This window comes from Capricornis sumatraensis, chromosome 9, assembly GCF_032405125.1.
Source record: "Capricornis sumatraensis isolate serow.1 chromosome 9, serow.2, whole genome shotgun sequence".
Lineage (NCBI taxonomy): Eukaryota > Metazoa > Chordata > Mammalia > Artiodactyla > Bovidae > Capricornis > Capricornis sumatraensis.
In genome coordinates, this window is record NC_091077.1 from 8,127,219 (window position 1) to 8,141,441 (window position 14,223).

The 14,223-nt window shown below is 47.8% G+C and overlaps 1 protein-coding gene across 1 annotated transcript in view; it reads right to left on the reverse strand.

The window, feature by feature from the left end:
* The window catches only part of NWD1 (NACHT and WD repeat domain containing 1), a 76,089-nt gene extending 62,623 nt beyond the window's left edge, over positions 1 to 13,466 (reverse strand). The window contains 4 exon segments of the mRNA XM_068981238.1: positions 2,596 to 2,893; positions 10,926 to 11,042; positions 13,387 to 13,421; positions 13,424 to 13,466. Coding sequence (XP_068837339.1) covers positions 2,596 to 2,893; positions 10,926 to 11,042; positions 13,387 to 13,421; positions 13,424 to 13,466 — 493 coding nt within the window.
* Between the last annotated feature and the right edge of the window lie 757 nt (positions 13,467 to 14,223).

The following is a 14,223-nucleotide window of genomic DNA, read 5'->3' on the forward strand; positions in this document are numbered from 1 at the left end:
TTAAAAAGACAATTTTTTTAAGAAAGTTTAGCAGGGTGCCTGAAAAATAGTATGGTCTGAAGATACCGTCTATGACTTGCCTCTGACTCCACACCCATTTGTGCTTTTTGCTGATGTCTAGGAATTTCTATTTGTTCTTTCAGATGGGACTTACTAATGGGTGAAGTTTGACATAATTGCTTAGTGATCTTATTGTTGAATAAGATCACGGCTGAGACAGGACCTTTCAGGTCTCCATAACGACTCTCCTAGGTACGACTTCTGACTAGTTCCATTTTACAGATGAAGAAACAGAGGCTCCAAGCCTGCCAGAGGTCATGCCTGGAAAGGGGCAGGGCTGAGATGCTAATCCGGGCCCATCCCAAAGTGCAGACCCCCGATGCTGAGCATGACCCCAGGGTCAGCTATCTCTCTGAGAACAACTGGCACACTTGGCCTTGTGTCGTAGAGCAAGCTATAGTGACCGAGTAAGTGCTCGACAAACAGTGGACTCCACATTGTTACACACACAGACGGTGTGTCCAAAACTGGCCTGTCCTTACTAGTCTCAGCCAGTCAAGGTCAGCCCCGCCTGCGATGCCAGGTGGGCCTCAGCTACTCCTGAGACGATGGGGTGGCGAGGGAATTTCAGCTCCGTGGTCTTCCTCCCCCCACACCTATGCTGCTGCTGCTGCTGCTGCTGCTGCTAAGTCGCTTCAGTCGCGTCCAACTCTGTGCGACCCCATAGACGGCAGCCCACCAGGCTCCTCTGTCTGTCCATGGGATTCGCCAGGCCCCCCACACCTATAATCCCAGTCAAACCATGAGAAAGCACCAGCCAAGCCCAGACTGAGGGACATTCTATTAAAGACCTGGCCAGTACTCCTCAAAACAGTCCTGAAAACCTGTTACAGACCAGAGGAGCCTAAGGAGACAAAGGATGAAATGCAGTGTGGAATCCTGGGACAGAAAGGCGTTGATGGGAGAACTGCAGAAATCCAGGTGAAGTCTGGGGTCTAGTTACTAGCCTTGTACAGATGGTAAATATCGATGTTCATTTCTGAGTTCCGGTAAATGTACCTCGATCATACAAAACATTACTCTTATATGAGTAAGAGAAATCTACACTATCTTTGTAGTGTAGTGTAGTGCTTTATAACACTGTAACTTTTTTGTTAATCTAAACTTATCCTCAAATAAGATTTTTAAAAATGGATTATGTCCTTACTAGAATTACTATATATACAATAAATAGCAGTCAATATATTGTAATAAAATACTATTAGTATAAATTGCTACATTCAATACCTTTAAATAAATCAATTTATGTAATATGTTGATCAAATGAATTTATATATTTTATAGTGTGGGTAATATAAATTCATATATTCAATATTTTACAACATAAATTTATATATTTAATAGTATGGATAACATGAATTCATATGGTTAATAGTTTGGATAATATAAATTCATATATTTAATCATGTGAGGGCTTCCGTGGTGACTTGGTGGTAAAGAATCTGTCTGCTACTGTAGGCGATACGGGTTTGATCCCTGATCCGGGCAGATCCCAGATGCCACAGAGCAACTAAGATGGTGCCCCACACCTATTGAATCTGTGCTCTAGAGCCCAGGAAACGGCAACTACTGAGTGCACACTGCAATTACTGAGGCTTTCGCGCCCTAGAGCCTCTGCTTTGCAACAAGAGAAGCCACCGCAATGAGAAGCTGGCGCACCGCGTCTGAAGAGTGGCCCCCACGCTCTGCAACTAGAGAAAGCCTCGCAGCGAGGAAGAAGGCTCCGCACAGCGAAAAGAATAAATAAAATTGTATAAAGGATATGGTGGGTGATGTAAACTGTCATGCTGCTCCTGCTGCTAAGTCGCTTCAGTCGCGTCCGACTCTGTCTGTTACTAATCCATAAATAATAAGAACCTTTTTCTTACTGAAAGAACGTATTTCTTTCCTGAGTCAGCAAAGGATGGGGCAATGGCTTGATCTCACTGCCTTTTTAGAAACACCTTTCTGCTAGCCCGGTGTGGAGGACGGAAGGGGCAGAGGACGAGGTGAGAGGTGAGAGGTAAGGGAGCAGGAGGGAGCCAGGTGATGAACTCAGCACAGTGGGGAAACTCTACTCCCCTCCTTGGGCAAAAGATACTTCTTCCTTCGCTTCAGTTTTCAGAGGCAGGTACATTGATGAAGGACAATTTCCTCAGTAGCAGCCGGCTCTCAGCTGGCCTGGGGTGACCCACTCTTCCAGTTTTCCCAGAACTGTCCTGGGTTTGGCCCTAAAAACCCTGAATCCTGGAAGGGTCTCGGTCCCAGGTGTATGGGGATGGTGGTCATCCTAGGACAAGTCCCCCAAAGCCAGGAGCCTGCCTGAGAGAAGGAAAGGAACCCGAAGAGAAGAATCCTAAGAGGCTGAAATTAACCAGGATGTGACTACACTTTCTTGGATGAGAAAAATAATCTTTCTCAGAACTGGGCCTCCGGGAGCTAGGTTGGTTTGGCATTTTTAGAAATGCAGGCAGTGGTGTTTGGATAAAGCGTGATGTGTATTTTGAACCCCTGGGGATTTCCCAGGGACCCTGAGGGGAGTCTTGGCAGCCTCACCTGACCGGTAGTAGCGGTGCCACTGCTCCTGGCTGATGAGCCCCAGCCTGTGGGCCTCCTGGGCTCCAGAGCGCAGTGCAGAGATCAGGGTGGCCTCCTCAGGCCCAGAGGCCTCCCCAGTGCCCAGGGCCTGCAGCAGGTAGGCGGGGGGCACCGCGTTCTCGTCCCTCCAGAAGCTTCGTGCCACCAGCTCCAGGTCACGGGGCCTGGCGGTCAGCTGAGCCTTCAATGCCTCCCACTCCTTTTCCTCGATCCGCGTGGGGACTGGGCAGGGACCGTACTGGTCACCCACGAGGGCCTGGAGGAGAGAGAAGTGGAGAGGGGTGGTATTGGGTTCAAGTCTTGGCTTAGGCATTTAGCTCAGTGACCCTGGGTGAGGCATGCCGAGCCCTTAAAATTAGCCTGGTGGTTGTTCCACAGAGATAATTAGATTAATATAAGCATATCAGTTAGGGGTCCCCAGAGAAAGGGAACCAGCAATGGTTTTCTTGACGTAAGAGAAACCATTTTGGCCTAAGCCATTTTGTGATTGAAGCCTGGCCTCAATGCTTGCCATTGAACACATCTAAGTAATTAATTATCTTAAAGGAAGTGAGACGATGCAGGAATAAAGGAAAAGCAGTCAAGAAACAGGCCAATAGTCCAGTTGTTAGGGGGAACCACTGACTAAAGCCACCCACCCTAGCCAGGCCCAATAGTGACCACCTGCATGAGTTATCTTAAACAGGGGGTTCTGGTAAGGGACATAGAATCCCTTGAGGAGGGAAATGTCAAAAGGTGGTTTAGCGGTAAAGAACCTGCCTGCAATACCAGAGATGCGGTTCCATCCCTGGTTGCGGAAGATCCCCTGGAGAAGGGAAAGGCTACCCACTCCAGTCTTCTTGCCTGGAGAATCCCAGGGACACAGGAGCCTGGAGGGCTATAGTCCATGGGGTCGCAAAAACGTCAGACATGACTTAGCAACTAAACAACTCAGAGAGAGACTCTGGTTCAGATATCCCGCCAACCCCCCAGGATCCTTCTCGCTGGGATCCACCTTGGCTGATGCGGTGTGTGCACCTTCAGGAAAGACCCGGAGTCAGAGTAATTGGCCAGAGACAACCCAGCAACCAAGCCAATTACCGTAATACTGGGCACTGGGAGCCACGTGGCAGAGCAGTTCTCCTGGTTTCGCTTATCCTACTGCTCTCTGCCCGGGCATACTTTCCCAATAAAGTCTCTCGCTTTGTCAACATGTATGTCTCCTCAGACAATTCATTTCTGAGTATTGGACAGGAGCGTGCTCTTGGGTTCTGGAAAGTGTTCCCCTTCTTGTAACACAGAGATAAAACAGACTCCTAGTTAATCTTGAAAGGATATACATGTAATATATCTTTGAGTTCTGCAGGAACTAAGACTCCTGCCCAGGTGGAATATAGGATGATGGTGTAAACCCTCCTGACTTCAATCAACCAAAGCTTGGACGCTGTGGACCTTTGTCCCAATTCTAGGCTGAATTCACCTCTGCTCAAATCACTTCATGAATATATGCCCCCTTGGCTTAAAATTTTCTCAGTTTTGCTGTTCAGGGAGACACTGCTTTGGAAAAAGTCTCTGGTGTTTTCCTGACTTGTTGCAAGTAAAAAGTCCTTCCAGGCTTCCCTGGTGGCTCAGTGGTATAAAAAAAAAAAAAAAAAATCCGCCTGGCAATGCAGGAGACATGGGTTCGATCCCTGGTTTGAGAAGATTCCACATGCCTCCGGGCAACGATGCCTGCGCGCTGCAACTACCGAGCCCACGTGTTGCAATGTGTTGTGCCCTAGAGACCCTGCTCTGCGATAAGAGAACCCGCTGCAATGAGAAGCCAGTGAGTAACTTCTCAGAGAGTACCCCTGCTCGCTGCAACTAGAGAAAGCCCACGTGCAGCAACAAAGACCCAAAGCAACCAAAACTAAACTAATTAAAAATTTTAAAAAAAGAGCTAATCTGGAAAGGGAGACGGTGAGATCCCCATGCAGAATATCTTCCCTGAATATATATATTGAGCCAAACCCATGACAGCTGCTCAGCAGACAGCAGTGACTGAATCAGTGTTGGGCCCTGCCTTCCTGGACCTTGGAGTCTTAACAGGAGAAACAGGCTTCAGTCTGAGAATTGCACCAGTGTCAGTATTTCAGCTGTCATTGTCCTAAGAGGAAAAGGCAAATTAGGTCACACGAGGGCTGTGGAGTCAGAGAAATTCCCCTGAGGGAGTGAGGATCAAGCTACAGAATAAGACACAAGAAGGAATGCCCCTGGCAGAGGGCCTGCAGGGAAACAGTACACCCAAAAGCCCTGGGATGTACTGTGCGGGAAAGACAGGGTCTACAGGACCAACAGGGAAGGGGCGATAAAGGGAGATGAGGCCATCCCCTGGGACGATTTTGCAGGGCTTGCGGAGACCCTAAGATTTTGGTCTTACTGCAAGAGTATAGGAGGCCCTCTTTCCACCTTCAGCATGCTTGAAGAAAGTGCAAACTGAAATTCAAGAGAATTAGGCTGGAGAAGGCCTAGGACAGTGGACCCAAAGTCTTGAGTTTCTTCATTATGTAAAATGGAAGCAATCAACCCTCCCTTCTTCACTGGGACATACCAGAATATTCCAGGGGGTGTGTACCTGGGAAATCTGAATGACTTGAGTCCATGATGATGGTGTAATGGAGCAGGACCCTAGGGGACAGACCCCTCCCCCATATCCTCACCTTTAGCTCCTCCCTGAAATACATAGAAAACAGTATCTGATGCACATCTCCTGAGTTGTCTTGCAAAAAAAAGAAAGTGTGTCACTCAGTTGTGTCCAACTCTTAGCAACCCTTTGGACTGTAGCCCACCAGGCTCCTCTGTCCATGGGATTCTCCAGGCAAGAATACTGGAGTGAGTTGCCATTCCCTTCTCCAGGGGATCTTCCCAACTCAGGGACTAAACCCAAGTCTCCTGCATTGCAGGTGGATTCTTAACTGTGTAAGCCTCCAGGAAAGCCCAATGTGAAAACCCTCACCAAATGGAAGAAATTCACTTCGTGATGATCATGAACACATAGCCCCCAGACCTGTGGCACCTAAGGACTGGTAATGTTAACCCCTGTGATACCACCCTGTTACCTCACCATCAACCAATCAGAGAACTGTGTGAGTTGATCCCATACCCGGCAACTCTACTCCCTCATCTAGCCTTTAAAAATGCTTTCCTGAAAGTCTCCTGGGAGCTCAGGGGTTTTGAGCCCTAGCTGCCCTGGACTCCTTGCTTGGCACCTGCAGTCAGCGCTGTGCTTTCCTTCAGGACAATTCGATGTTGGTAGATCGGTTTTACTCTGCATGGGCGTGTGGATCCAAGTTTGGTTTGGTAACAACAAGGTGTTGAAGAGGATTCCACTCTCCAACTGCCTTTCTTGAAGGCAGAGCCATGGACAAGCAAGAGGAGTTGGAAAAGATGTAGCCAGCCAAGCACAAACCGGAGCTCTCAGGAAGGAGACAGAAGACACAAGATGCTCCTGTCTGCGGGACCAGAGCAACGGGAACGGGAGGGGCTTGAAAGGAGCTCAGGTTACCACCCCCAGGGGCAGCTCTCTGGAGATGCTGGAGCTGCAGGTGGCCCGAGAGACCCAGAGCTTCTAGAAGGAAGTGCCGTGGGGAGCCGTCCCCTGCCGCACTGCCTAATGACTTATTTACCAGAGAGATGCCTCTCCAAGGGCCTCCACTGCATCTCTGAGTTTTGTGGAAAGCCCCCTAAACCAGAGCCACTGAAGGAGAATGAAGCTGTGACTCTCAAGAGTTAGAAGGGAGACACCTGTTTCAGGAGGAACACAGGAAGTGGCTAAAGGTCAGCTTGCGGCCCAAGGAACCCTTCTGGAAGGATTTGCAAGGTCCCTGGGCCTTTCAGGCCTGGGGGAAGCTCCGAGATCACCCTCCCTCCCGTCCACCATCCCTCATGCCACCTGGAAGCTGCATTGCGCTTTTGGCTGCCTGCAATTTCAGTTGCAAAATGGAAGTCCTCCTGGAGTTCCTTTTCTCCCCATCTCCCTTTTTTCTTTATGAAACTTTTTTCTTTTCTTTTTTTATTTGAAACTCAACAAAATGACCAATCATCAGTCTCAATCATCAGCAAAAGCAGAAAACTGGGGGAAAAATTCGCAAAGGAGATACACAAGTCAGAGGATTTTGTCGTTGTTGCTTAATCACTCAGTTGTGTCCGATTCTTTGTGACCCCGTGGACTGTAGTCCTCCAGGCTTCTCTCTCCATGGGACTTCCCAGGCAAGCATACTGGAGTGGGTTGCCGTTTCCTTCTCCAGGGGATCTTCCAAACTTATGGACTAAACCCACATCTTTTGCATTGACAGGCAGATTCTTTACCACTGAGTCATGAGGGAAGCAACTCAGAGGGTAGAGTCTTTAAAATATTAGACTGTATCTTAAAGCAATAATAATTAAAATAGGGAGCCATACTCAATACTTTGCAACAACTTTTAAGGGAAAAGAATCTGAAAAAGTTTATACATATATATGCATTTGTACTCAGTTGCTTCAGTCGTGTCCAACTCTTTTTGACCCTTTAAAGTACACCTGCCAAGCTCCTCTGTCCATGGGATTTTTCAGGCAAGAATACTGGAATAAATTGCCACTTCTTCAAGGCTCCAGGGAATCTTTCACACCCAGGGATCAAACCTATGCCTCCTGTGTCTCCTGCATTGCAGATGAACTCTTTACCTGCTGAGCCATTATGGATGTATGTACTGAATCACTTAGCTATACAGCTGAAACCAACACAACTTGAAAATCAGCCATTGCCGGGAGCCAGCGTGAGGAATCCCACCTGTGACAAGGTCACGCGGCAGAGATCTGATGGACAAGGCAAGTCAAATCTCAGGGCTTCCCCCTGGTATTTCCTGAGCATGTACCCCAAAAAAACCAAAGTCTGCTGGCCTTTGTACTCTGCTTTTCCACTCTTCTGACACACTCTGGAAAAAGTCAACTCAGGGCTTTAGTCTTCTGCATTTGAAAGGGTGTTTCAATCCAAAAACCCCTCTGATGGCTTTCTAGCCTGCCTGCGTGCGATTTCTAGCTGTGCGTGTGATTGTTTGAGGCCTCCCCGACCTCGGGAGGCACAGGAAGCTTAAAACATCCTAGGAATGTAGGGGCTTCCGAGAAGTCAAAATCATTAGAATAGGACTGATTAAAGGTTTCATTTGTTGAGCCAATACTTGCTGCCAAATTTTCAGATCTTTTATTTGTAGAGATAGTTGGATAGAAAAACAGGCAGTAGCCCTGGTATTAGCAACACTAGATCTTTGAGTTAAGTACCTTCTTTGTTATAACCCACTGCACCTTTGTTCTACAGGAATGTAACTTTATTTAGTACTTTGACGGTGAGGCAGAGTAAAGAAAAAACACTTCTAGGGAAAAAGAGTTTTCTGGTTGATAGACAGTTATCCAGAAAAAGAGCCATAAAAATGTCAACAGGCTTCTTGGCCAGAAGATAATATAAACCACCTGAGACCTTTTGTATACAGGAGGGTGTGCAAAAAGAAAGCCTGGTCTCAGTGAGGGTCAGGACTGCTGCCCCTGCATAACTCTGCATATTCCATTATTTCTTCGTGTACAACTTGGGGTATATAATCTGGTTTTGAAAAATAAAGTTTTTGGAGTCTCGCACCGATGCTGGGCTTCCCTATGTCGTTCTTTTCTCCCCTTTTTTGGCTGAATTCCCATCTGGAGTGGGGAGGCTCACCACGTCTACTTACTTGCCCTGGCTGCTAAGATCCACGCGAAAGGGAGCCTAAGGTGGGGCACCCTTCGATATTCAAGTGGGCACCGGTGGCCTAACGTAGATGGTGCAAACCTCTTGTCTCGAGGTTTTATTGGTTTTCCCCGTAAACCAAGTTATTCAGCCTCTTTTTCTCCGCCTAAATTTCCTACTCCACCATTTCTTCCTAATCTAATCTTATATCTCTAAATAAATAAGTTTTTCCTTGCCAACACCGTCCCCGCTTCAAATCACCCTGGATCCACCGGGGCTGGACCCCGGCAAGCTATAAAATAAAAATAATAAAGAATTCAATAAAAAAATAAAGACATGAAATCCAGTGATTCAAACTTCCAGTTATAAGATAAGCAAGTCCTAGAGATGTAATGTACAGCATGGTGACTGCAGTTAACACTGCTGTAGGGTATATTTGAAAGTTGCTAAGAAAGTAAACCCTAGCCATTCTCATCACGAGGGAAACCATTTACCTTTTTCATATCTATATGAGCAGCTGGGTGTCAACTAATATTATTTCACAATAAGTGTAAATCAAGTCATTCTGTTGTATACTTTAAACCCATACAGTGCTGGATGTCAGTTACAGCTCAACAAAGCAGGAAAGAAAGAAAAATTGATGTCAGCCTACAAAGAAAAGTATAGGAGGAAAGCATGAAAACACAGGGGTAACTGTACAGATAAAACTTAATACATAGCAAAGCTTTTCACATGTGCCACCCAGATCTTAGGTTTTTTTTTTTTAAGGAGACGTAATCTCTAAAGGAGATCAGTCCTGGGTGTTCTTTGGAAAGACTGATGCTAAAGCTGAAACTCCAATACTTCTGCTACCTCATGCGAAGAGCTGACTCATTGGAAAAGACTCTGATGCTGGGAGGGATTGGGGGCAGGAGGAGAAGGGGATGACAGAGGATGAGATGGCTGGATGGCATCACCAACTCGATGGACGTGAGTTTGGGTGAACTCCGGGAGTTGGTGATGGACAGGGAGGCCTGACGTGCTGCGATTCATGAGGTCGCAAAGAGTCGGACATGACTGAGCGACTGAACTGAGCTGAACTGATCTCTAAAGCAGCACTAGAACTTTCAGCAGCCCTGGAACTGTTCATGCCCATGCTGTCCAACATGGTGGCCCCTTGACACACGCGGCCACTGAGCCACTGGAATGCGACTGGTGCAACCGAGGAGCTGAAGTTTTAATTCTACCCGATATTAATCAACTTAAATCACCACCTGTGGTTCGTGGTTACTACGCTGGGCAGTGGGCTTCCCAGGTGGCATTAGTGGTAAAGGATCTGCCTGCCAAGGCAGGAGACGTAAAAGACACGGGTTCAATCCCTAGGTCGGGAAGATCCCCTGGAGAGGGCAGGCGCAGCAACCCACTCCAGGATTCTTGCCTGGAGAGTCCCATGGACAGAGGAGCCTGGTGGGCTACAATCCATGGGGTTGCAAAGAGTCAAACATGACTGAAGCGACTTAGCACGCATGCACGCACACTGGGCAGGGCAATTTTAAGTCCAAATGGGCTTCATGTATTTGTCTTTATTTCCCTAGAAAACAAGCTTTTATAAACCTTCTTTTACTTGCTGTATTCTTACCTCCAGAAGTTTTTTGGGGGAGCTGCTCAAAGCTTCTTTTTGATTAAGATGTATTGGGCAAAGATACTTTCTTGACTTTTTCTCTCTTTACCTTCTGGGACAGGTTTAGGCAAACTTTCTATCAAAGGCCAAATAACCAATATTTTCAGGGTTGATGGACAGATGGTTTCTGTGGCAACTACTCAGCTCTGCCATTGAAACTGGAAGCAGCCTAGAGTGGTATGTAAATGAATGACCGTGGCTGTGTGCCAATAAAGGTTTGTTTACAAAAACAAGTAGAAGGCCGGACTTGCCCCATGGGCTGTGGTTTGCTGACCCCCTGCTCTATGATTTATGAGCCAAAATTCTCTAGTTCTTGGTATACTTGAAACTTGGTAATGTAACAAATCAAAATTTTAGAATATCATATGCTGATTATAACTTTAACCATTAATTGTGAGCTGGAGATTGTTCTGGGATCAGAGGGAGTTTAGCTGGGGAGGAGAGAAGACCCTGGTTGGTCTTGCCTAGGGTCAGAAGAAGTTAGCTCCTGAGGCTGGCTCAAAAAAGGGACACAGATTGCTCCCAATAACACAGGGCACATGGGAGAAAAAAATTTGCATACCCTGTAGATTTTCACCTTCTCTATGGTTTTCTAGGATCTCAAAGTTCCCCAAACAAAGCTGGTGATGTGGGAAAACTCGGAGCAAATTCTAAGATCCCTTTGGGCTTCAGCACTCTCCTCTGCCACTCACCTGCTGCTTCCACTTGACTGCTACTGTCTGGATTCTTGCTAGCTCTCCAGAAAAATGGGTGCTGTGATCAATAGCAATGTCTGCCATGGGCAGGCTATGAAGGTTGAGCATAATAGCAGACATGCCACCCACTTCCCTCCATTGACAGGTTTGGTCTAGAAACAGGGCCATATCCCGGTGCTAGAATGAAAAGTAAGAGTTACTCTGTCCCTCCCAAGAGACTCACAACAAAGGCTGGCCCTATGGATGTTTTCTGACACCGGTCCAGCTCCTCCAAGCAGAGTTCTGTAGTCATGGGGTTAGTGGCCTCAGTGTTCCGAATACCCCACCTCAGGTCAACTACCTGGAAATGACAAGCATGGGTTTGTCAGGAAGGCGGCAGGATGGGTGATGTTTTCCAGTTCCTTTTGATAAAGGCATAAAGTTTCTTTCAGTCATTTTTTAATTTTTGGCTGCCCTATGCAGCATGCCAGATCTTAGTTCCTGGACCAGAGATCCAACCCTGGCCCCCTGCCCTGGGAGCTCGGAATCTTAGCCACTGGACCACCAGAGAAGGCCCTCTTTCAGTAATTTGACAACCTTTCCTCAAAGAGGGATGTCTGCATTAAAAGAACTTGAATGATACCCATAATCCCAGGGTAACCATGAGAAAAATATCAGACAGACCCAAATTGGAGGTATGCCACAGGACTCCCAGGCAATCTTCCCCACAACTGTGCTGCTCATGAGTATGAAAGAGAAGACCAAGGAGCTGTCCCAGCCACAGGAGACTGGGGAGCTGGGACAACTAAATATAACAGCGTTCCTTGGCTTTCTAAATGTAACCGAGTTCTCCAGCCAGAAAGGAGACACACAGCTGGCGATAGTCAAAAAGTCTGGAGGTTGCTTAAAGGCAATGTACTAATGTCCATTTCTTAGTCATAGCAAACATGCTCCGATAATAGAAGATGTTCACAACAGGGGAAAAAGTGGGTGGGTGGGGCATACGGAGACTCTATCCTATAGGCAATTTTCCTGCAAATCTAAATTCCAAACTCAAACATTTACTTTAAAATATTTTGAAACATTTTTAAAGAACTTGGGCATTTTCAAACTGTTGCTTTTTAAACAAGGACGTGTCCACCCTTGTTTGCAGAGCTTTCTTTGCAAAGGAGGGTTTTCGCTTGGCCAGAATCAGACATAGCAAAGTGTCCTGGGCAACTGCATGCTTCCGGTCCATTTGGGCCTACTGGCCAGAGGTGGAGCTGAGTAGAATGGTTTAATTCAAACAGTGAAGCTGACCAGGCAGAAAGCTGGGATGAGGAGAGAGTGGGTGGGACTCAGAACAGCCCAAGTCTCCCTCAATTCTTTAGTCTTCTCCCAGAGAGAAGGACATAAAATTCTTAATAAACTACAGCATGGGGTAAAAGGACTACAGTACCGGATGTGGCTGGAGGAGGAAAAGGAAAAGGAAAAAGGCTCAGCCACTGGGCCCGCACGAGAAACTCCACCTCTCCAGGCCACTGTCTCCCAGCCTGCGTCTTGGCGGTGTTTATTGCCTTAGTCAAACATTAAAGGGACGCACACGGGGCGTTTCATCGGTGCTCAGCACCTTTGTCTTCATGATCTGCCACTGAATCATGAATCATGATCAGTGAGGGCAGAGGCGAATTCCCTCCACAGCGTTGCCTCTTTCTCAATAATGTAGAGGGACCTTCCTGGTGGTCCAGTGGCTAGACTCTCTGGATGACTGTTATAAATGGCAAAGAGATAGCATCAGCTGAGGCTGAGACTCCAAAGATGGTTTATCAGTTTCCGCTTAGAAACATGCAGGCATCTACATCCCCACCCTGGGAGTGGTGCCCTCTATCTAGGGCCCATGGTGATGGCCCGGCTGGTGCACGTCTCACATGCATGCCCACCCAAATATCCCACAGCCCTCGTAGACACCCCCTAAAGCTGTTCCAGTGTAGGGAGGGCTGGAGGACAGGACAAAGCAACAATGAAAGTTGATATGCAAGGCTTCCCTAGTGGCTCAAGGGTAAGGAGATACAGGTTTGACCCCTGATCCAGGAAGACCCCACATGCCACAGAGCAACTCACCCCTTGCACCAGAACTACTGAGCCGGTGCTCGAGAGCCTGGGAGCCACAGCTGCTGAAGCTCACATGTCCTGAAGCCCGTGCCCCACAGCAAGGGACGCCACCGCAATGAGCAGCCTGCGTCATCCATCACACCAGCAGCCCCCACCGTCATTTGTTAAAGTACTTTTTCTTATTGATTTACTTATTTGGCTGTGCTAGGTCTAGGGGTGGCATGCGAGCTCTTAGCTGCAGCATGTGGGGTCTAACTCCCTGACCAGGGATTGAACCTGGGTCCCCTGCATTGGGAGCAACGAAGAGTAGCCCCTGCTCTCTGCAACTAGAGAAAGCCCACATACAGCAATGAAGACCCAGCACAGCCAAAAAGAAAAAGACAGTACATTTTTTTTTTTAAGTGGCATGCCCAAGGAGCAGAGTTGCAAGGCATTCACTCGTAGTACTTTGCCACACCACCTGGGTAGACTGCAGTGCCCATGGCCACGACCTCTCCACCTGCCTTCTTTAGAGGACTTTCATCTGTAATTCTGGGGTGGAGCCCCCCTGAGCAGGGAGCCCGTATGACGGCCCGGGTTGCTGAGACAGTGAGCGGGGGTGGGTGGGCCGTTACCTCGAACATCAGGCCGTGCTTCTGGCAGAAGGTCTGCACTTCAGGGTAGGCGGTGCTCTGCAGGGCTTCCCTCTCTGCATCCATATCTGCAAGGAACGGCATGGAGGCTAGGAACCGGAAAAACTCAGAGCTCGTCCCTGCCTCGCAGCTCTGCTTTTAGCCTCAGGTGCTCCTACAGAGGAAAGCTATGACAAACCTAGTGTGTCTGCTCAGCCACTTTAGTTGTGTCTGACTCTGTGTGACCCTGTGGACGGTAGCCTAGCCTTCCAGGCTCCTCTGTCCATGGTGATTCTCCAGGCAAGAATACCGGAGTGGGTTGCCATTCCCTCCTCCAGGGGACCTTCCCAACGCAGGGATGGAACCTGCGTCTCTTACATCTCCTGCGATGGCAGCTGGGTTCTTTACCACTGGCGCCAACAAACCTAGACAGTGTATTAAAAAGCAAAGACACCAGTTTGCCAACAAAGCTCCGTATAGTCAAGGCTATATTCTTTCCAGTAATCATGAACAGATGTGAGAGCTGGACCATAAAGAATTGATGCTTTTGAATTGTGCTGGAGAAGACTTTTGAGAGTCCCTTGGCCTGCAAGGAGATCCAACAAGTCAATCCTAAAGGGAATCAACACTGAATACTCATTGCAAGGACTGATGCTGAAGCTGCAGCTCCAATACTTTGGCCTCCTGAGGTGAAGAGCTGACTCACTGGAAAAGACCCTGATGCTGGGAAAGATCAAGAAGGACAAAAGGGCCACAGAGGATGAGACGGTTGGATGGATCCATCACCGACTCAATGGACAGGAACTTGGGCCATGTTCATGTCCAAGGGACAGGGAGGCC